This window comes from Mixophyes fleayi, chromosome 3, assembly GCF_038048845.1.
Source record: "Mixophyes fleayi isolate aMixFle1 chromosome 3, aMixFle1.hap1, whole genome shotgun sequence".
Taxonomy (NCBI): domain Eukaryota; kingdom Metazoa; phylum Chordata; class Amphibia; order Anura; family Limnodynastidae; genus Mixophyes; species Mixophyes fleayi.
The window spans coordinates 28358055-28379486 of NC_134404.1; the positions used below are offsets into that span (position 1 = coordinate 28358055).

Consider the following 21432-nt stretch of genomic DNA (forward strand, 5'->3'; position numbering starts at 1 on the left):
ACAGTCCTACTTCAAGGCTCTCAATACCTCACAATCCACAAGTCCCTGTTGCATATTTTTCACCTTCAACTCACTCTTCAAACTCATTATTCCTAAGATTGAAAACATTATTTTCCTCTGCTCCAGGCTCCTGCACCCCCTTTCTTTTTCTGCTGATAACATTACCATCTCCTTCACCTCTCAAGTCTACTCCTCCCTCTCCTTCACTCCTCACATTGAGTCCCTCTCCAAATCCTGCCACAACCACCTTGAATATATCCAAGATCTGGCCCTTTCTCACCATTGAAGCTACTAAAACTTTTATTCACTCCCTTAAAATCTCTCGCCTTGATACCTCTAACTTTATCCTCCTTGTTTAGCCAACTCCCACCTTTCCCCATCTTCAGGCTAACCCATATGAGTTTGCCCAGGTTATTTTTTTTCCCTGGCCCTCTATCTCTGCTGTCCCTTTCGGCCAGATGCTGCACTGGCTCACTGTGTCCTACAGAATTAAATTTAAACTCCTTACCCTCAATCAATACTCCCTTCCTGTGTTATGGATCGACAACACTCAGAATTATACATACATACATACATACATACATACTCCCTGGTACCAATCATCTGCACTATGTTTGGGCGTCTAACATCTTGGCAGGGACAATGTTATAGGCCTTCCTGCTTCTTAGGCAGGTACACCAAGTGCCTGGTGACTTTCCCTCTGGCTAAGAAGCATGACAGTTCCAGGAAAGTAGCAGTGTTCACAGCAACAATCCGATAGGTTTTAGCTAGTCAAGTTCTTTCCTGGAGTAGGGTTAAATCCAAAGTACCAGTCGAAACTCCTTACCACTACTGACAACTCACCTATAACTGCTCTGGAATCTGTCTTATATACTATTTTGGTACCCCTCCTCCAGGTTAATGTCCATTCACTCACTGTAAATAAAATTAGCCAAAAGCATTATCCCAGGACCTCAAAGCCAATAACTAGTGGTGGCATTATTCATTATTAGCATTGATTATTATTGTCCATAGTGAAACTCTGTCCCCAATGGTTACTTACCTGGTGTCTAGCATTAAGCCTCTCTAGTGGGCTACCAAAAACCACAACACCCCTTCCTTTACTGTTGCCCCCCCTTCATTAATATTTTTTTGTTTTTATAATCCATATTTATTTAAAATGAAGCACTTGTTTCATCACTAGAATAATGGCAAAATTCTCTATTTTTCATTTCAGCACCAATTATCTCTTGTTTTATCGTGTATGTATATATATATATATATATATATATATATATATATATATATATATATATATCACAATGTTAGCCTATATATGACATAAAAATAAATTAAATCTTCAATATTTTCTTTTGTAGCTGTACAACAGTTTTCCATCTGTGATGGACTGGCTGCCAGGGGCTCACAGAAAAATCTTTGAAAACGCTGAGAAGTTTCAAAGCTTTCTAAGGGCAACATTTATAAAACAGAAGAAAGACCTGGATGTAAATGACCAGAGGAATCTGATTGATGTATTCCTGGCTAAGCAACGAGAGGTATAAATTACATCTGATCATTTAGGATGAATTACCCAAAATAATAAATGTATGTAAAAGCATTAGTGCCTCCATTTCAGTCCATGAATGTGTGTTTACTAAATGTTACTATAGAAGAAGTATTCCTAAAATAATAGTGCCAAACTCTTTGGTGTGTAAATATTGTCTATTTCACAAAAATGTAGTACAACTCAAAATTCAAGCACATATATAACTGTAACTTCATACACTGTTTACAAATGCTCTTGAGATTACATATAGTCTTGTAACTGCATGCTCAACCGCCCTGTCTCTCTGGCACATGAGTGCTAGAGGTCCTGTGTTTGGGAGCAGTGAGGTAAGTGCTCATTTTTATGTAGAAGGTAAATATGGGGAATGGCTATGGGGTATAAACATCTGACACATGGGAATTTCTAATCTCTGGATGCTACTTACTGGTAGTGATTAAGACATCATTTAAATTTTTAATCTATCCAATTTTTTGTTTCTATTAGATACTTAAATGAATGGTAATAGAATATGTTTAACACTTAAAAAGAACCTTACAATATTTTTCTTCAAGTTTATTTATTTCCTTTAAAATTTTAATGTTATTAAGTTTTTCACATCTTTTAAGTTCACTACAAAGTAATCCAAAAATGACCATGTACATACCAGCAATTCCCCAACACATATTACACCTGCAGAAATGGGTGCTCAATTTCGAGCTCATGCAAACTTTTTTTTTTTAGTTCACTTGTGAGTCTTTTAACCCCTGAATAACGTAGCAGCAACCTATTTATAATAATTGGGGTGGGGGGGGTGTTAAACATTAATCATTAAAATGCAAGTTTATTCTCCCAAAATACCTAGGTGAAAAAAGGAAATTAAACTCTGTCCCCACTGTTTACTCACCTGGGGCCTGATTCATTAAGGATCTTAACATATTTGTGCTACATGAAAAAACAGACAGTATTTAACTTATGTGCAAAACAGAATACTAATTTGCACCCCTTGCATTGTACCATGGTTTTGTCCAGGAGACTTAAATAAGAAGTTTCTTAAGTTAAGATCCTTAATGAATCAGGCCCCTGGTGTCTAGCATTGAGACTCTCTAGTGGGTCACCCAATATCCACTCTACCCCCTGCTTCGCTGCTGACTCCCTTTAATGCATCATTTCAGTGTGTGGTCAGCAGACATTACTGGACTTTCTTTGCTCTTGAAATCTTGAACTCCATGGTCTCCACCTATTTATACTTAAAAATCTTCATAAGAAGAAATGAATAAGATATGTAGTTTTAAGTATGGTAAATGTGAATTCAAATGAAGGAGAAAACTATCAATTTAATGTTTCTTAATAGGACACATAATTTACATTGCTCAGTGACGTAGCTGAGGAGGGCAGCACACAGGTTTCACTGCATAGCATTGTATATTATACAAATGTAAATATAGACCAAGAAAATCAGTGTGTGTGTGTGTGTGTGTGTGTGTGTGTGTGTGTGTGTATATGTACAGTGTGTATGTATATATATATATATATATATATATATATATATATATATATATATATATATATATATAAATAAAACATTTAATGTGAAATAAACAAATGTGTATATCAGGGGATTACTGGGCTTCTGATAGCCGTGTTATAGCTATATTTTTGCAAGTGTTAGGAATACCGACTAGAGAGGAATCTCTGCTAGACTTGTTACTATCTAAAAGAAAATATATTATACTTCAGAATCCTCTTTAAACTCCTCACACTCACATACAAGGCCCTCGCCAACTCCACTGCGCCCTACATCTCTACCCTCCTCTCTATTCACACTCCATCCCGCCCTCTCCGTTCTGCCTCTGACCGTCGCCTCTCTTCCCCCCTTATTACCTCCTCCCACGCGCGTATCCAAGACTTCGCCCGCGCTGCCCCCCTCCACTGGAACAAGCTCCCTCCCTCCATCAGAACTTCCCCCAATCTGTCCAGTTTCAAACGGGCTATAAAAACTCACCTTTTTCTTAAAGCCTTTCAGTCTCTCACTTAACTTCCTACCTTATCTTCTGCCTCCGTCCCCCTTCTCTCCCTCTCTCCCCTCTGTATCTCTGTCTGTCCACCCCTCCCCTTAGATTGTACGCTCCTCTGAGCACGGCCATCTCTCCTCCTGTTTCCCCCACTCCTAATTCTGCTCTCCAGCTACTTAGCCCTCCTCCTCAAGGACCTTCCACCCCCCGTCCCCTCTGGGGGTCTCCCTGTCTTCCACGCCCTCCTTCTTGGGCTCCTTTGTTTGTGGATCCTCCCTCCCCCTTCACCCGCCCTCTCTAACTGTGCATTGAGCTTACTGAGTTACTGTGCTTACTGTTTACTGTACTGTGCTGTCTCACCTTGTATTGTAACTCGTTTGTCCCTGTACGGCGCTACGGACACCTTGTGGCGCCCTATAAATAAAAATTAATAATAATAATAATAATACTTAATATACAGACCTGGAGGTAACGATAACAATATTGTGACATTTGACTAGAGTTTCAAAATAGGTTTTGTAAAGGAGCTGCATGAATCATGTGCTTTATTTAAGAGTATATTTCCCAGTCTACAAACAGGACATTAAAAAAAAAAATGATTTTAAATAAATATTGTTGTATGTTTATGCAGTATCATATGGCAACAATATTTCTATGAACTTAATCTTAATCTAGAAAGGACTGAATTATTTACAGAAATGCAATGAATGTAACAAAATATATAAAAATGAAATCAGGTTAGCAAAGACTGAAGCTGAAAAATAAAAAAAATTGAATGTTATCAAGTACATAAAATATATGCAAAAAATAAACTTATAATATTTGTCCACTATTCGATAGTGAATGAAAATACTTGCAGAAGTATGCAGAAATGCGTCTTTCACACCTGCATATGTACGCTACTTGTTTAACCCAGTTGAAGGTGTAGTTACACCTAAGCAAGATGAAGACATATAAAATATCTGGTCCAAATGAAATCCATACATGTGTACGAAAGAAATAAAGTTTGTAATTAATAGATCACTATTTATTTAAACACTCCATAATCTGGTCAGGCCACATTATTTGAGGAAAGTAGATGTGGTACCATAATTTAGAATGGGAACAAAATCAGGACCAGGAAAATAAAAATTAGTTAGCCTTGCATCTGTTGTGAATAAACTATTTGAATAGACACTACAGGACTCCTGAAATATATTAAATAAATAATTTGATTACACTGTGTCAGCTTGGTTTCATAGGGTAAACTTCGTCATTCCAAATAGATATGCTTAGTTTTTATAATGAGGTAAGCATCAAACTAAATTTTGGTAGTGCAACTGATGTGAAAATATTTTGGATTTTGCAAAAGTGTTCAAAATTGTTCTAAATGACAGGCTGGTACATAAAAGAAGTAAAATTTGTGTACACTGTAGAGAACTGTTAATGGATAGAAGACCAACTTACTATGCAATTAGAGAGTAGCTAAATTACAATGTAATTTCAGGGGATTTGCATGCAGAAAAATTGTATGAATCCAATATTAGTGTATGTTCTGTATTGATAACAAAAAAGCACAATATCCACTTACAATTAGGTCGATGACTCGAAGCTTGGAGATTCCTTTGTCTTGCTAATCTCCAGCCTTTTAGCTTATAGTTGTTTTGCTGTGTGTCCTCCTTGTTAGTGTGAAGATGTCCACCCCTTGGTGTTATATTCAAAGGATATTTTTATTACATAAAAATAATACTGACACATATCAGTTTGATGGTTTCAGTGTGTCTGCGGACAGCTGCAATGAATCTCGTTCACTGTTATGTTGAATGACAGCTTGAAGTTTAAAACATTTAAAATTTCAAATAATAGAAGTCTAAAAGAGACTATAAAACGATGACAAAAATAGTATGTACAATAATCCTCTCCTTAGCTCAGCGCATTTATACCCCACTTTATCAAGAGCAGTGGTGTCTTGCCCATAGTCTGTCTTTAAGTAATGTCATAAGATCGTATTGGAATTACCATCTTCTGGGGTTGACAGCTTCACCTTCAGGCATATCAGCCACAGATATTACACTAGTCAATAATTTTTGGTTCAACTAGCCACAGACAGTTTTTTTTCACCATGTTCAAAACAAATAAAACATAACCAAAAAGACTAGCCTGTCAGGCTTGTAACTAATACACTGGATCATCCTCTCTGAAGTGAAAGACCTAGTATCCCACACACCCATACAAAACAACGCCACTTGCTAGTCATAAATTGCGAAGTCTCTCAGTAGCATCCAACTACTCCCCAGATTGTGAGAGAGTGATTGAGCTCTCTTGCAAATTTTTATCAGCACCTTATAGGAGCAGCTCTTGATTACCAGCAACTTGCTAGCTGGTTGGAAAACCCAAAATGGACCTTATAAATAGAGCCAACCCTTCTCCCTCCATTTATACTAGAGAGTCCCTTACTAGCTTTTTCTAATGCTGAAAACAAACTTTGAGAAAGTTTCCCAAACACAACAATATTCCTGGGGTTTTAAAATGTACAAGACAGTAGTCTGTGAGAAATATATCTGCCTTTAATCACTTTCCCTGCGCTAATGTTGCATATCCCCCTCCTCTTGTTTCAACCTATGGGGCGAAACACTTGTAATCACCAAACAATAAACTCGGGACAATGCATCTGCATTGGCAAGTTAGCTTCCTGGCCTTTGCGCTAGGGAGAAATTAAAATTTTGCAGAGCCAAAAACCACCTGGCTATTCTACCATTGGTTTCTTTATTTTTTTCCATCCATTTTAACGGAGCATGATCTGTAATCAACCTAATTTTCCAGCCCAACAGGTAATACCCTCGTTTCCAATGCCCATTTAATTGTAAGGGTCTCTTTTTCAATAATGGCATAATTTTTCTCATGTACATTTAATTTTCTGCTTAAATAAATAAGAGGTAGATCCTTACCATTTATTTTGGGATAACATTGCACCAATCCCTACAATTGACACATATGTATGCATGACATACTCATTCTTAAAATCAAGCGTCACCAAAATGGGTTGGGTGCATAGCAATACCGTTAGTGCCTGAAAAGCGTTTTCTGCTTCAGGACTCCACTTAATCATATCTGACTGGTAAGTTTAGTCAAGGGGGGGGCAATGGGGGCAAAATTGGGAATAAAGCTTCTATAATACCCAGTGATTCCCGGGAAAGTTCTAACCTGCTTCTTGTTTAAAGGTCTTGCCCATATTTTTGTATTACCTCCATTTTATTAAGTTGGGGCTATAGCAACCCTCTGTCTGTCGTGTACATCAGATACTTCACCTACTCCATTCCCAAGTCACACTTTTTTGAGAAGGCTGTTAACTGTCGCCTATGGATGGAGTCCAATTGTCACGAGTTTGCCTGGACTGAAATCTACTTGCTGGTACTGATGCAGTTAAGCTAGGAGGCGTGGACTCTAGCACGCCTCTGGTGTTTGATAGGGGGGCTTGGAATTTGCAGCAGGAGACGTGCAGGTCTCCAAGTTATCCACCAGCATAGTAGTGGGTGAGGAGACGTAGTCGTGCAATTCGAAGTTAGGTTGAGCAGGATGTGTGGTACCACGGGATGAAGCAGAAGCGTAGTCAAGGAGTCAGAGGTCAAACCAAGAGATCCAAAACAGCCCAAAGGAGAATCCAGGTGCAAGGTAAGCTAAAGCAGAGTCAAAAGCCAGCAGGTCAGTCAGAAGGCAGGTACACAAACCGGAGTAATGGAGCATAAGAGGACCTTGATACTCTGGCACCCTAATGCTGCCAGAGCCTCCCTTATATATATTAAGAAGGCTCCTGAGTGGTGGGCAGTGGAATCTGCGGTCAGGAAACAGCTGACCGCCGACAGGAGAGTCAAATAGTGTCCCATTGCCTAGCAGTGGAGACTCGGGTGTATTGCACATGCGCCTGATGGGCCAGAAGAGTAAGAAGTGTCTCATCGCTAGGCAACTAGACACACCTGTGGAGAAAGAGAAGGCAGCCATCTCTGGCACCAGAAGTGTGGGGATGGTGTCTGACACCACCATTGCTTGTACCCTGGTAAGTGAGGCTGCCAATCAGGACTATGAATGACTATATCAAGGTTAGTCACAGCTTATTGTCTATGGGACCTTACAATTGTACCCATCATTCTCTGAAATGTGATGGGTGCCCCATGTAACCCAAATGGTAACCTCCTATACTGGAACATGCCCACCTGAGCTGAAAAAGCCAGCTTTTCAATAAGCTCACACAAGGCATTGGGTATGCATCAAACTTGGACACCTAAATTTAGTTCAGGGAAGTCATTGCAGAAGCACAATCTCCCATCTGGTTTTGAAATGACCACAATGGGATTTGCCAATTTACTATGTCACTCTTATGCACTCAATTCCAACATTTTTAAATTTCCTTTGACACTAATTCCTGTTGGGCCTTTGATATTCTATAGGGTTTTAGATTGACTTTAACCACTGGTTCAGTGACTATGTCTTTTTTAATGGCTGTTGTTTTACCAGGTACATCCAAATACAAGTCTCTGTTTTTTATGAGAAACTATTTAGCCTCCTGCTATTGCGTGGGTGAGAGGTTTTTTTAGCTACTGTTACTTCCAGAACTAGTATGGTATAGCGGTTACCGGGGAAACTGGGGTAGCTGACAAAGCTAATCTGTCTTTCCCTGGTTTTATAGCATTTACATTACATCTGATCCAGATTTCTTTTCCCTGGCTGGCATACCTTTTAATTAACTTCCCCCACTTTTTCCATTATTTGAATGATCCTTGCCATTTAGCTATATATTTATTTTCTACCGAGGGTACTAAAATAAGCACTCTGTCCCCAGGAGCAAAGGTGCGTAATTTGGCAATCAGGATCTGCCTCCGTCTGCACTGCAGAATCGCCCTATGATGCTGCTTTGTCTCGACAGCTTCTACCTGCTGCACTATATTAGACTCTGTATTATTGTATCAGCCTTGCAGTACCTCTGGTTCACCAGAGGTGCTGCTATTGTCTATTACCTTTTTCCCTCACTAGCAGGAGTTAACCTTCTGCCTCTGTTAATTGCTGCACCTGTATCTATGTCACGGCTCTCTTGTATATCACACAATTACAATGGTGCTGAACTTAAAAAATGTTTATTGTTACTACAAGCAGGTTAGGATCTCATCGGCTGGAGGGCCAGGCAAGGCATGCAACAAAAGTCCAGAAATAATATTCATAAACAAAGTCCTTTAAACTTGCCAGAATCAGGGTTCCAGAAATGCAGCGAAGTCAGACTAGCTGTTGGGTCAGGGTACTAGAAAATCAGCAGTGAGGTCAGGAATAGCCAAAGTCAAAAAGCCAGGTAAAGCAGGAACCAGGAATAGCAAAAATCCAGAGCTGCACAACATGAACTGCAAACACAATGATCCAGAGCTGCAAATGATCCTGCCAGGTCTGATTGCCAAGGGTGAGTATTTATAGTCTAGTCATCAGCATACCAACTTACAGCTGAGTGAGGCAGATCAGCTGCTTCCAGGACACATAATCCCCATAGCGGCCACTGCTGGGGAAAATGCAGAACTGCACCAGCAAAAGCATCAGACCATAACAGTCTATGTTTATTTATACCTGCTTTCCACAGTTCCTCTTGCTGGCCATTGCTGTTGCTGTTGTTCTGTTCTTGTTCCCTTTAACTTACCTCAAGCTGCTAGCTGTCATCTCTGTTCCTGATATTTCATCACTTAACTAGTTAACCTGCACCTACTGTATTTCCTGTTACTTACCTTTTTCCATCCACACCCAGATATCCATTGTTCTCAGCTCTACCTAGTCTGTACCTTTCCTGCCATTTTCTGGATTACATTTGTTCAATAAAATTGTTATGTTTTTCATCACACTCTGTCTCCATAGCTGCCATTGCTATTCCAGCTATCGGCATAGAAACCTGACATAGGCATTATGGTTATACACCCTTTGTTGTGCCTGTTGGGCCTGTTCCATGTGCTCTCTCACATCTGCACCACTGCAGCTATTATTTCTTGCATCTGGGAAATATGTTCACTCACAGTTTTATAGGGACTGGGTTGTCCCTACCATGTATCCTTTGAAAAATCCAGTAATCCCGTAGGATAGCTCCCATGCAGCAAATCAACAGGTGAGAATCCTTTGGACCACTATGGAACCTCTCTATTGGCCAGTAGCAAATAGGGTGACAAATATTCCAATTTTTCCTTCTTTTTCCAATACCTTCCTTAGCCTATGCTTTAAAGTTTTGTTAAACCTTTCCACTAAACCATCAGTCCAAGGGTGATACACAGAGGTCCTCAACTCAGTAATCTTAAACAGGTGGCACAGCTCTTTCATATTTCTGGACATAAATGGAGTGCCCTAGTCATTGACCATTTCCTTAGATATCCCTACTCTGCTAAATACCTTACAAGTTCCCTTGCAATTGTCTGTGTGAACTTATTGCGTAACAGTATCGCTTTCAGGTATCTGGTAGTGTAATCCAGTATCACCTGAATATACTGATGACCCTGGACAGATTTATTAGCGGTCCATCCAAATCCATTGCTATTTTTTCGAAAGGTACCTCAATAATGGGTAATGGAACATCCTACTATTTGGCTCTACGGGGTATCTATCAACCACTTTTACATTTTTTTAACCTTTACCAGAGTAGGATCTTTTAACTGTTCTGAGGCAAAAATATTTTTTCCACTTCAAGATCAGGCATACAAGCAACTATTTTCAACAACATTTTGTACTTCAGTAGGATGTACATCATTCTGCACTCCACTGCTGTCACCGTCCTTTTCTGACTCCACAATCCTATTTGAGAAAAGGAACATTTTGGACTTGGAAACTCTCCCACTGCTACTTCATCCGTAACATTATCAACCGGTTCTGGGCTATTTACTTGTGTAACCATCTGGGTTTCTCACAGCTTGCAGAAATGGGAAAAAATCTCTCCCCAATATTGCATCATACCCCAAACAAGTAACTAGTGAATGCCATGGAACCACACTGTGTTTCTATGCTCACTTCAGCGGTAACATAATACTGAGTATCCCCATGTATACAAATTATCCCAATTGTTTTCCCTTGACGTTTTAATGGGCTCACCAACTCGGCTTTTACAAGTGTCACCATACTACCAGAATTTAGTTGAGCCTTTACCCATTTGCCTTATACGGTAATTACACACATTTGTCTGTCTGGCTCAGTCTGGCAGCCTGCATTGCAGGTCAGGTGGGCAAAGAAAGATACTCTGCACTGTACATAAGCAGTATCACATTGCATCGGTTCAGACATAAGTGAACAATTGAAATATGTAAAAAAAAACGGATTCATCCTAATCAAAAACAAGCTAGTGAAATTCTATAAGCGATACGTGTGCCGGCGTTCACCCTGTTACCCGCAATGCTACTAATTATTATTGTAGGGTTCTTCTAGATAGAATATAATACCATTTATGCAGTGTCAGGAATCTAGCATCGATCTACACTATTAGTTTACCATTACCAATAGGAGTCTAGCAGATAGTGTTCTTCTTTGCATAAACCAGCAGCATACAACGATTATCACATTAGGGGATAGCTAATAGATACATAGAGATAATGGGCCTGATTCATTAAGGAAAGTTAAGCAAAAGTAAGTAAGGCAAAACCATGTTGCATTAGAGGGGAGTTACATTTAAAATGTGATGGCAGGTTTATAATGGGGATAGGGCATGTCCTAGATCCGTGATGGCTAACCTATGACACGCGTGTCACTCGTGACACGCGGAGGCAGTTTGACTGACACGCCAGGCGATTCAGTCAAACTGCCTGTTTTAAACATACCAAATATTTTTTCTGTACAGCAGCCGCGGACGCTTCTTTGACAGCGCCGCGGCTGCTGTACATCTCCCCGTCGGCGACATGGAGCTGCTGCGCACGCGCGGTCGCAGCAGCTCCTCCCTTGTGTATATCTCCTGGCATTACTTCAATGGCGCTCTTCCCTGGAGCACGGTAGGGCTTGTAAAGGCTATTTATAATATTTAATAGTAAAATAGCCTCAGATACTGGCCAACAGCAATGTTATGTAGTGTTTTTATTTGTAGACAAAATACTCCATTTCTGGTGAGCCTGCAGGGTATGCAGAGCTGTCTGATTATATATAAATATTGTATTATAGGATTAAAAAAGTATATATATATATAATTTGTCATTGGGCTACAGGGTGAAACCAGATACTAGCCACAAGCAATCTTATGTAGTGTTGTTTTATATTTATATTTTTTATTTTTTTTTTTTTAACTTTTTATTAGAAACATCTTTTCCCATAGAAAATGCATTACAGAATTTCGAGAGGTTAAACAGAAATAAATAACACATGTTTACATACAACAGGTTCTCTCGCACTTGGGAGATAAATATATATTTATCTATCTAATATTGCAAAGATGTTATTTTAACTTTTCAAGTTTGAAGGGTATAAAAAAAGGGGGGGGGGTATACAGGGACCAAAGGGAGGGACGGGGGGGGGGGGGGTGTATGTGATTCACGCATCCAGTAAGAGAACAGGTATGTTTGCTTAGCAATATCTTTCCACTAGAACTGAAGTGGAGATTGATTGTGATACATGGCCCATGGGGTCCAAGTTTTGTAGAAGGAGACGGAGGAGCCCCTCAGCACACTAGTAATATGCTCCATTTGGTAAGTGTGCCAGATCCGACTGCAGACCATCTGGAGTGTTGGTGGTGTGGAGCTTTTCCAAGAGGCCGCTATTTGACAAGTGGCAGCACTGATGATGTGCCTAAAGAGTTTGTGAGCAGATCTAGTAAGGTCTGGAATGGGTAGTGGCAGTAAGATGTGCTTAGGGTCAGGTGGTATGTGGGCATTTAGGATTGTTGAGGCTAGAGCAAGAACTGCTGCCCAGTATGAGCGGATCCCCGGACAGTCCCACCATATATGCATGAATGTTCCCGTCTGACCACAGTTTCTCCAACAATCAGCGCTGCTCTGTGGATATATTTTTTGTAATCTCGAGGGGACATAATACCATCTGTGCAACAGTTTGTTAGCATTTTCTTTAATGCGGACATTTATAGAACAGTGAGCCGTACCATCAAATATATCCGACCATTCTTCCTCATCCAGTACAGTCCCCAGGTCAGCCTCCCACTGCGCCTGAAAGCGATCCTTAACAGGCGGAGTGACAGGAAGTAAAGTATTATATAGAATAGAAATGAGACCTTTGGAGGCTGGGCCCGAAAGACATAGATTCTCAAATGTGGTGGATGGCCTGGAAGAGAGTTGAGCCTTGACTGTTTGGTGGTAGTGCCTAATCTGAAGATACTGATGGAACTGTCTCGGAGCAAAGCCACACTGTTCAACTAACTCTGAGAATTGTGGAAATAATGCTGTTCTGGTTATATGATTGAGTAACAGCAGCTTGCCTTCACCTGCCCATTTCATATACATAGAGCGAGATAATCCGGGCGTAAAGGCTGGGTTAGACCACAAAGGTACTAGAATCGAAGGGGTAGGAGAGAGGGAAGCTAAGCGATTGCATCTAGACCAAATTGATAAAGACAGGGCCAGAACTGGATGGGCTCGGACAGAGACTGGGCGCTGTGTAGCTGGTAGCCATAGTACAGAGCAAATCGGTGGGCCACCCAGTATGTCCGACTCTATGTCTACCCATATCCTAGTTCCAGGGGGAGAGTGCCATTGTACACACTGAGCCAGCCTCGCAGCATAATAGTAATTGCGGATACTAGGGATGCCAAGACCACCCGCAGCGGGAGAGCGCTGTAGGATGCGAGCAGATATCCTGGGTCTCTTGTTCGACCATATAAACTGCATTATTAATGTTTGTAACTTTTTTAGAATAGAGGGGGGGACCCTGATAGGGAGAGTGTGGAAAAGGTATAATAACCTTGGGAGCAAGTTCATTTTCACAGATGTTATCCTTCCCACCCAGGATATCATGAGTTTATCCCATGCTTTTAAGTCTTTTCTTATACAAGCTATGAGAGGGGGGTAATTAGCCTGGTAGATATCTTCCACTTTTCTGGTAAGGGTTATGCCCAAGTATCTTATGTGTTCGGAATTCCAGTGAAAGGGGAAATTTAATTCTAGGAGTTTCTTTAACTTAGGGGGAATATGGAGGTCAAGGATATCTGTTTTGGCTGTGTTTATCTTAAAGTTTGATATTGTGGAAAAGATTTCAAGCTCTTGAAATAGGTTGGGGAGAGAGGTTAAAGGGTTAGTTAGGGTGAGGAGAATATCGTCTGCATAGAGGGCTATCTTATGGGCACTGGAAGGCAGTTGTATCCCCGTTATATTAGGATTTATACGGATTCTCGTGGCTAAGGGTTCTATCACCAAGGCAAATAGAAGGGGAGATAGAGGACACCCTTGTCGTGTTCCGTTTCGGATAATAAAAGATGGAGAGGAGTCTCCGTTCACCTGGACCGAAGTCGATGGGTTATGGTACAGGGCTGACACCCCTTTGAGAAAGCGGTCTTGGAAGCCATACGCAGCCAGAGCCTGCATCATGAAGGGCCAGCCAACGCGGTCAAATGCCTTCTCCGCGTCGAGTGACATAAGGAGAGAGAGTTGTTTGTTGTCATTAATATTTTGAATAAGATCTATGATCCGCCTTGTGTTGTCCGCAGCTTGTCTACCCGGGACAAACCCGACTTGATCTGGGTGTATTAGCCTGGGGAGCACAGAATTAACCCTATTCGCGAGAATTTTAGCATATATCTTAAGGTCAACGTTTAGAAGTGATATGGGGCGATAGCTGCTGCAAAGGGAGGGGTCCTTACCCTCTTTTGGGATTACTGATATCCGGGATCGGGTCGTTGCCGGGTCAAAGGAGGTACCATCAAGTATGGCATTAAACCATGTGGTGAGTTTAGGGCTAAGGACACCTGCAAATTTTTTATAATATTTGGCTGGGAAGCCATCTGGGCCTGGAGCAGATGACACTTTCATGGCGCGTAATGCAGTAATGGTTTCCTCCTCCGTTATATCTAAATTAAGGAATTCAATCTCTGCTTCAGAGAGTCGCGGAAGTTGGCAAGAGCACAGATACGCATTTATTCTGTCTTCTAAATCAGGAGGGGGTGGAGATGAGGCGTCTAAGTTATATAGCGACGAATAGTACGCCTGGAATTCCTTCACTATCTGACTCGGATTGTATGTCATTACACCCTGCGAGTTTTTAATTGATGTGATCGTGTTACGCGTGCGCTTCTGCCGCAACCTCCTAGCCAGGAGAGAGTCCGCTTTATCGCTTTTTTCGTAGAAAAGCTGCTGGGTCCATTTAAGACTGCGGGCTGTTTTTTTGGACAGAACCGCGTTGAGCTGACCCCTCACCGCTGTCAGCTCCCGCAGGTGCGATGGGTCCAAGGAACCCTGGTGCTGAGCGAGAAGGGAGATAAGACTAGTCTCTAGTGTGGCTATCAGTTCTTTTTCCTCTCTATGCCGAGCAGAGGCGATGCTGATGAGCCGCCCGCGGATTGTGGCTTTATGCGCCTCCCAGACTACGGATGGTGATAGGTCAGGGGACTCATTCAAAGCAAAGTAATCATTAAGTGCTTCCGATAGCTCCAAGCATGTCTTAGGGTTGAGTAAGAGGGTGTCATCTAGCCTCCATGTTAAGTTTCGCTTAGGAAGATTTGCTACTTGTAAATCCAATGATACCCCCATATGATCTGTCCAGGTAAACGGATGAACCTCAGCTTTACAGAGTTTGGTTGCTAACTGTGAGTCTACGAAAAAATAGTCTATACGGGTATACACATTATGAGGGTGAGAGTAAAACGTGTACCCCCTGTCCGTACCATTGATAACCCTCCATGCATCCAACAGAGAATGTTCTTTAAGTAAGAGAGCAAATTGTTTGGAAAGTCGCGTGTGGTGCATTGGTGTTTGTGCAGCTGTTGTGACAGTTGGGGATTTATCCAAATTGGGATCCAGTATCGCGTTGAAATCACCTCCCATCAAAAGTTGGCCCTCCGCTTGTTTGTTAATAAGGCTGAATAGCTTTTGTAGGAATGGGATCTGGCCTTGGTTTGGAGCGTAGCAACAAATCAGTGTGACCGGAAGCTGGCCCAGTGTGCCCACTAACATAAGAAATCGACCCTCAGGATCTGCTATTGAGCGTCGTACCTTAAGAGGTACTGATGGTCGTACAAGGATTGCCACTCCTCGGTGTTTAGATGCAGCTGAAGCAAAAAAGGTTTGAGAAAAGAGTTTTCCCTGAAATGTTGTGTGCGGTTGAGTTAGGTGGGTTTCCTGCAGGAAGACTACTTCTGCTCGTGTCTTTTTAAGTGCAGCCATTAATGTGGAACGCTTTTGGGGGGTGTTCAACCCCTTAACATTTATTGTCAGTAAGTGAAGCGACATATTGTGGTGAGAGTGTGAGACTTAACATTGAGGGGCTCCTCCGAGTCCGCAGTTCCAGCAAGATGCCATGAAATCAGGGATGCGTGAAGTGGGCTATGCTTACAAAGTGGATGGTAAAGGATGGATGAATCGGTAGGGGAGAAGGTTTGGGGTTGAGCTGTCTGCAACCTGTCAAGGGGGGGGAAGTATTGGCCGGTCATCGTTTGTCCGACCTATGGTTGCTTGACTTCGGGTAAAGTAGTAGGTGCTACTACAAGGGGTCGCACCAAGAGGGGAGAGGACAGGGAAGGGCGGGGTGGATTGTTGTAGGTTGTGTTTGGGTAGTGTGAGCAGAAGGGAAGAGAGGGGCACCAACCAATTTAGTTAGAATACAATAACATGACTTTAACTTTAACATTTACACACTAGAGAATCCTCTGAAAGTACAATAGTAAACAGCCATGAGATATCTGTGTAAAAACAATATAAGTTTGGCAACTTAAAATAGTATTTAAGGCTTAAATATCACCGGTATAGAATAGTTCTTAGCACATATGGCGCTGGCAGAAGTCTACGCCCAGACCTCGAAGTGAGCTGAACTCTCCCTGTGAGACTAGAGGGGTGAGCCGGAGATGAACAGGTGAATCTTCTTTCAGCAATAAGACAGGACACGTCCGATCAGTCCATGTGGAGCACACGATGATGTAATGCTCGTACCTGTCAGGAAATAAAAAAGAGGGGAGGGGGTAGAAAAAACAACGGACGAGAGAAAAGCAATCTCTGGGAACCTAAAGAGAAAATTAAACTATTTAAGGTATAGTATCTGTCTATTGTTTTCAGAAGGATCACACCTCTGTTTCGGCTTAAGGAGGTCTGTCTCTAGAGTATATTTATATTTTTATTAAATTATATATATATATATATATATATATATATTTTTTTTTTTTTTTTTTTTTTTTTTTTTAAGTGACACGCGACCCGAGGAAGGCTACACTTTTTTCTGATTTTTGACACACCAAGCCGAAAAGGTTAGCCATCACTGTCCTAGATCAACTATAAATTTTAGTATGCAAATAAACTATCAAGTATTTGTGTGCTACATGAAAAAACAGCCAGTATTTTCCTTATGTGCAAAATAATAAACTCATTTTCACCCCTTGCATTGCAACATGGTTTTGTCCAAAACACTTAAGCAAGAAAAGTTATTAAATTTTCGCTTAACTTTCCTTAATAAATCAGGCCCAACGTCTCTGTCCATTTGAAAACAGACTTCTATTTTGTAACCCATTTGTTTGATAGTACACCTTAAGGAAAATTAGCTGGATGCCAGAATGTCACACATGGTATCCTAACAAATCAGTCTACAGTGTGATTCACACTTGCAGTAATCTATACTATTAGGAAATAAAAGTGTTTCTTGTGACTCTATATCTTATCCTTATGTATCAGTACTACTAATGACAAAAGACAAATATATAAGAGATTGTTTGTAACTAATAAAGGAATATCCTACAATAACTTTGATACAAATTTAATAAAAGACACTAATATCTCTCTCTCGGTCGGTTTGCAATTTTTATTCTTCACTTATATCACTGTTTCCTTCATCATTTCGCTAGCTCGTCTTTGATTAGAATTAATCCATTATTTTAGATATTTCAATAAAGAATGTGTCTTTTAACATTTTTTGAGTAAAATCCCAGAGTGCACAATTATTTTCTACTTTGTGTGTTGTGCAATTCCTAAGTGATAGGGTGCACCACTCAGGTAACTCAAACACAGATGTCCTGAGTTATGAGATCCATATGCATAGATCTATAAGGGATGGTTAAGTACTTATCATACCTAGTGCAGTTGCCACATAACCTTTTGCAAGTGAACATTTACCAGCAATATGGCCAAAGCCACCACATATTTAGACTCTGGATGATTCAGTTCTTTCCACCGCCCGCACCCTTTTCCCCTGGAACAGTCTTATCAGAAGTCACTGGAGATCACCGTAGCAGAACTAGGGGCTGGTGGGGTGTCAATTAGATACTAAGATTGGAGAACTAACTTACCAAGACTAAATGTGAGTGACTTGGAGGGTGCCATAATATCAAAATTTATCAAGAATATTGCATCAAATATTATGAGGATCATGAGGTAGGGATATCGGGCTTAGTGCACAAGATACATATAAGTACCATTCGCAAAATGTTAACGAAATGAGACATAAATTTAGGATATGGTCCTTAACTGTCTAAGACCATGATGGATAGCTTATAGTAACCAACAATGAATGAACTAAAGATGTTTATTCAAATTTATACCTATTATAGCAGTGGATAATCATTTAGGGTCACTAAGTCTCGATCGGTCCATAGCCACAAACAGAGAGGTATAGTTTTGAGTGTGTGTGATATCATATAACATTATAACCCCTCACCTGCTTATGGTCAATATAATCGAACAAAGATAACTACTATCAGAATACAAATCAATGAAGTGAAATATTGATGGACAAAGGGATTATACAAATCAATGTTAGTTACATTATGGATGAATATTAGATCCCAAAGAAGTGCAAGCAGCACTTTATTATGTCAAGCAAACTAGTATACTAAATACAGGTATGATTTATTAAGTCGGGCAACAGGGCAGGAGCGGTGCATAAGTCGAACTTCATAAGCACAGCAATTGTATCTGCCCGATATCCTAGAATACTACAAGATTTCTGTAAGAAGATACAAAGATACAGAGAAATCGTACACATTTGAGGTTTGAAAAGCATTGGATAAATAAAATAGAGATGGTCACTGACCCCGGTGTTTAGGTTTTGTTTATATTTTTGGATCTGGATTACCTTCGTGTTTTGGTTTTGGTTTTTGTTTTGCAAAACCACCCTTGCGTGTTTTGGTTTTGGTTTGGTTTTGTTTGGTTTTGTTTTGCTATTTTTGAAAAAAATACAAATTTTTTGGTCTAAAATAACCTAGTTTAGTGCTCCACCAGTTTCTTAGATAAGTGAGGTAATTCTAAAGCTAATAGGCCGTCCTTAATGCGAACACTTGTCTGCAAAGTATACAGTAAAACCTGGTTGTCTACCTCCTCCATCTTTGATTATTGACAATGTAGCCATCATCTTTGGGTGTATATTACACCCTCCACTTGTAGTTGAATATAAAAAAAGCAGCCTGCATAGGCTGAGGACCTAGAAAGTAAAATTAAATGGACCACTGTAGTTTGGTGGCTATCTATGCCCCCCGCCCTCCACTTGTCGTTGAATATAAAAAAAAAGCTGCCTGCATATACTGTAAAACTAGAAATTCGAATATACAAAGAAATGGACAAAGGCAGTTTGGTATCTGTCTGCATCAGATCCCCTCTCTACTTGGAGTAAAATAGAAAACTATTCAGCCGTTATATAATCTAGAATATAAATAGAAATTGAGAATGGCAATTTGGTATCTGTCTGCATCATAATCATCAACATCCTCATTAGCGCCTTCGTCACCTCCACGAATCTCCCCCTCATCCTCTTCTAATTCCAAAGTGGCATCGTCAATTTGTGTATCACCGGCTACACTCGGGCTATTAAGGCACACATCGGCAGAATGCTCACGATTAGACATCCCACTGTTGGATGGACTCTCCGCAGGGATTGGTGTCATTTGTGAATCAGGGCAAACATTATCCTCTAATGCCTTACTGTTATCTTGCAGCTCGGCTTTGATGCGCAACAGTAGTTGTGCACCAATTGTAGGCTCTTTAACTTTTTGGGATCTGCAACTAATAGCCAAAGGTGAAGGCCTCATTCTCTCTTTGCCACTGCGTGTGTAGAATGGCATGTTGGCAATTTTCTTTTTATCGGCACTTAACTTTTGTTCAGTAACACTTCTTTTTCGCTTCAACACAGTAAATAATTTTTTGTTTTTTGGACTGATTTCGAAACACTCTGTAGTTTGACATCGCCTTGCCCAGATGACGTACTGGGAATACTAACATCAGGACTGGTGACAGAACCTGATTGCTCATTCTGATCATATGTGGACTGCTTTGAATCCATTCCGAGCGAAAGGCACTTGTAGTGCTAAAAATTATTTGGTAGATACTGCTGACAGATATGACTTTTGACAGCCAGAAATATTTATGCACAATTATGGGGGACACCCCAAAAGCACTGAGGAGTGCTAAAAATTATTTGGTAGATACTGCTGACAGATATGACTTTTGACAGCCAGAAATATTTATGCACAATTATGGGGGACACCCCAAAAGCACTGAGGAGTGCTAAAAATTATTTGGTAGATACTGCTGACAGATATGACTTTTGACAGCCATAAATATCTATGCACAATTATGAGGGACACCCCAAAATCACTGGGGAGTGCCAAATATTAAAAAAATAAAATAAACCTCTATTCTCCTCTCTTCTCTAGCGATTTTTGTTAGAGCAATTGCAAGAAGAATATTGGATTCTCTGTCCCTGCTCTAATCAGCCTGTGACTACACCCTGCTCTCTCCCTCTGTCAAATGGCAATGGATTGCTGTGGAGGCGTGTACTTATAATGTTGAAGTATCGCGTCACGATGACGTTCGGCCTCGATTTGGATTTGGAGCGGGAGGGAGAATACCGAGCTAGTTAGCTCGGTACTCGGATAGGCAAAGTTCGGGTGGGTTCGGTTCTCGGGGAACCGGACCCGCCCATCTCTAAAATAAACCAGTTGACATCCATATATAGCCTAGTGTTTCAGAATGAATTAACTAAATAAATATGTAACAACAAACAATTTGATATATTTAAACAATGATATAAAAAAGATTAAGGGGTATATTTACTAAACTGCGGGTTTCAAAAAGTGGAGATGTTGCCTATAGCAACCAATCAGATTCTAGCTGTCATTTTGTAGAATGTACAAAATAAATGACAGCTAGAATCTGATTGCTTGCTATAGGCAACCTCCCCACTTATTCAAACCCGCAGTTTAGTAAATCTAGCCCTAAGAGTGAGCCAATTGAAGTAGTTAGTATAAATAGTAAACATAGGTTACAAATTCAGGTGATGAACTGAGTTTCTGATTAACATTCCACAGGTGTATTGCTTATTACTTAAAGAAAGACTATCGACAAGACACCTCTGCTCTTGCTAAAGTTCCGTGAGGGAATGAAAAGCATTGAACTTTGGAGAGGATTATTGTACACTCTAGTTTGTTTTTTTAGACTTCTATTATTTGCAATTTATAATGTCTATAATAACATTATAACAGTGAATGAGATCTGCTGCAGCTGTGCGCAGACACACCAATACCATCAAACTGATATGTAAGTGCCAGTATTATTTTTACATAATTAAAATATCCTGAATGTAACACCAAGCCATTTTATTTTATGAGCTTATCGAGGTGGACATCTTCACACTAATAAGGAGGACGCTGTAACAACCTGCCTCCTGGACTTTTGGACTCTATTATTTGTATTGCTATTTTGTGTTGTCCAGCAGTACCTCTTTTCACCAGAGATGCTGCTATTGTGCATTATTCTTGTGCTTAAGGAGTTAACCTGTATGTTCACTAATTAT

General features: G+C 40.5%; 2 protein-coding genes across 2 annotated transcripts in view; both read left to right on the forward strand.

Moving 5' to 3' along the window:
- LOC142143093 (uncharacterized) overlaps positions 1–21432 on the forward strand; it is a 189355-nt gene that overhangs the window by 153941 nt on the left and 13982 nt on the right. The window lies entirely within an intron of this gene.
- Positions 1–21432, forward strand: part of LOC142143436 (cytochrome P450 2K4-like) — a 64841-nt gene that overhangs the window by 29790 nt on the left and 13619 nt on the right. Inside the window, exon 6 of the mRNA XM_075201277.1 lies at positions 1359–1535. Coding sequence (XP_075057378.1) covers positions 1359–1535 — 177 coding nt within the window. The remainder of the gene's footprint in view (positions 1–1358; positions 1536–21432) is intronic.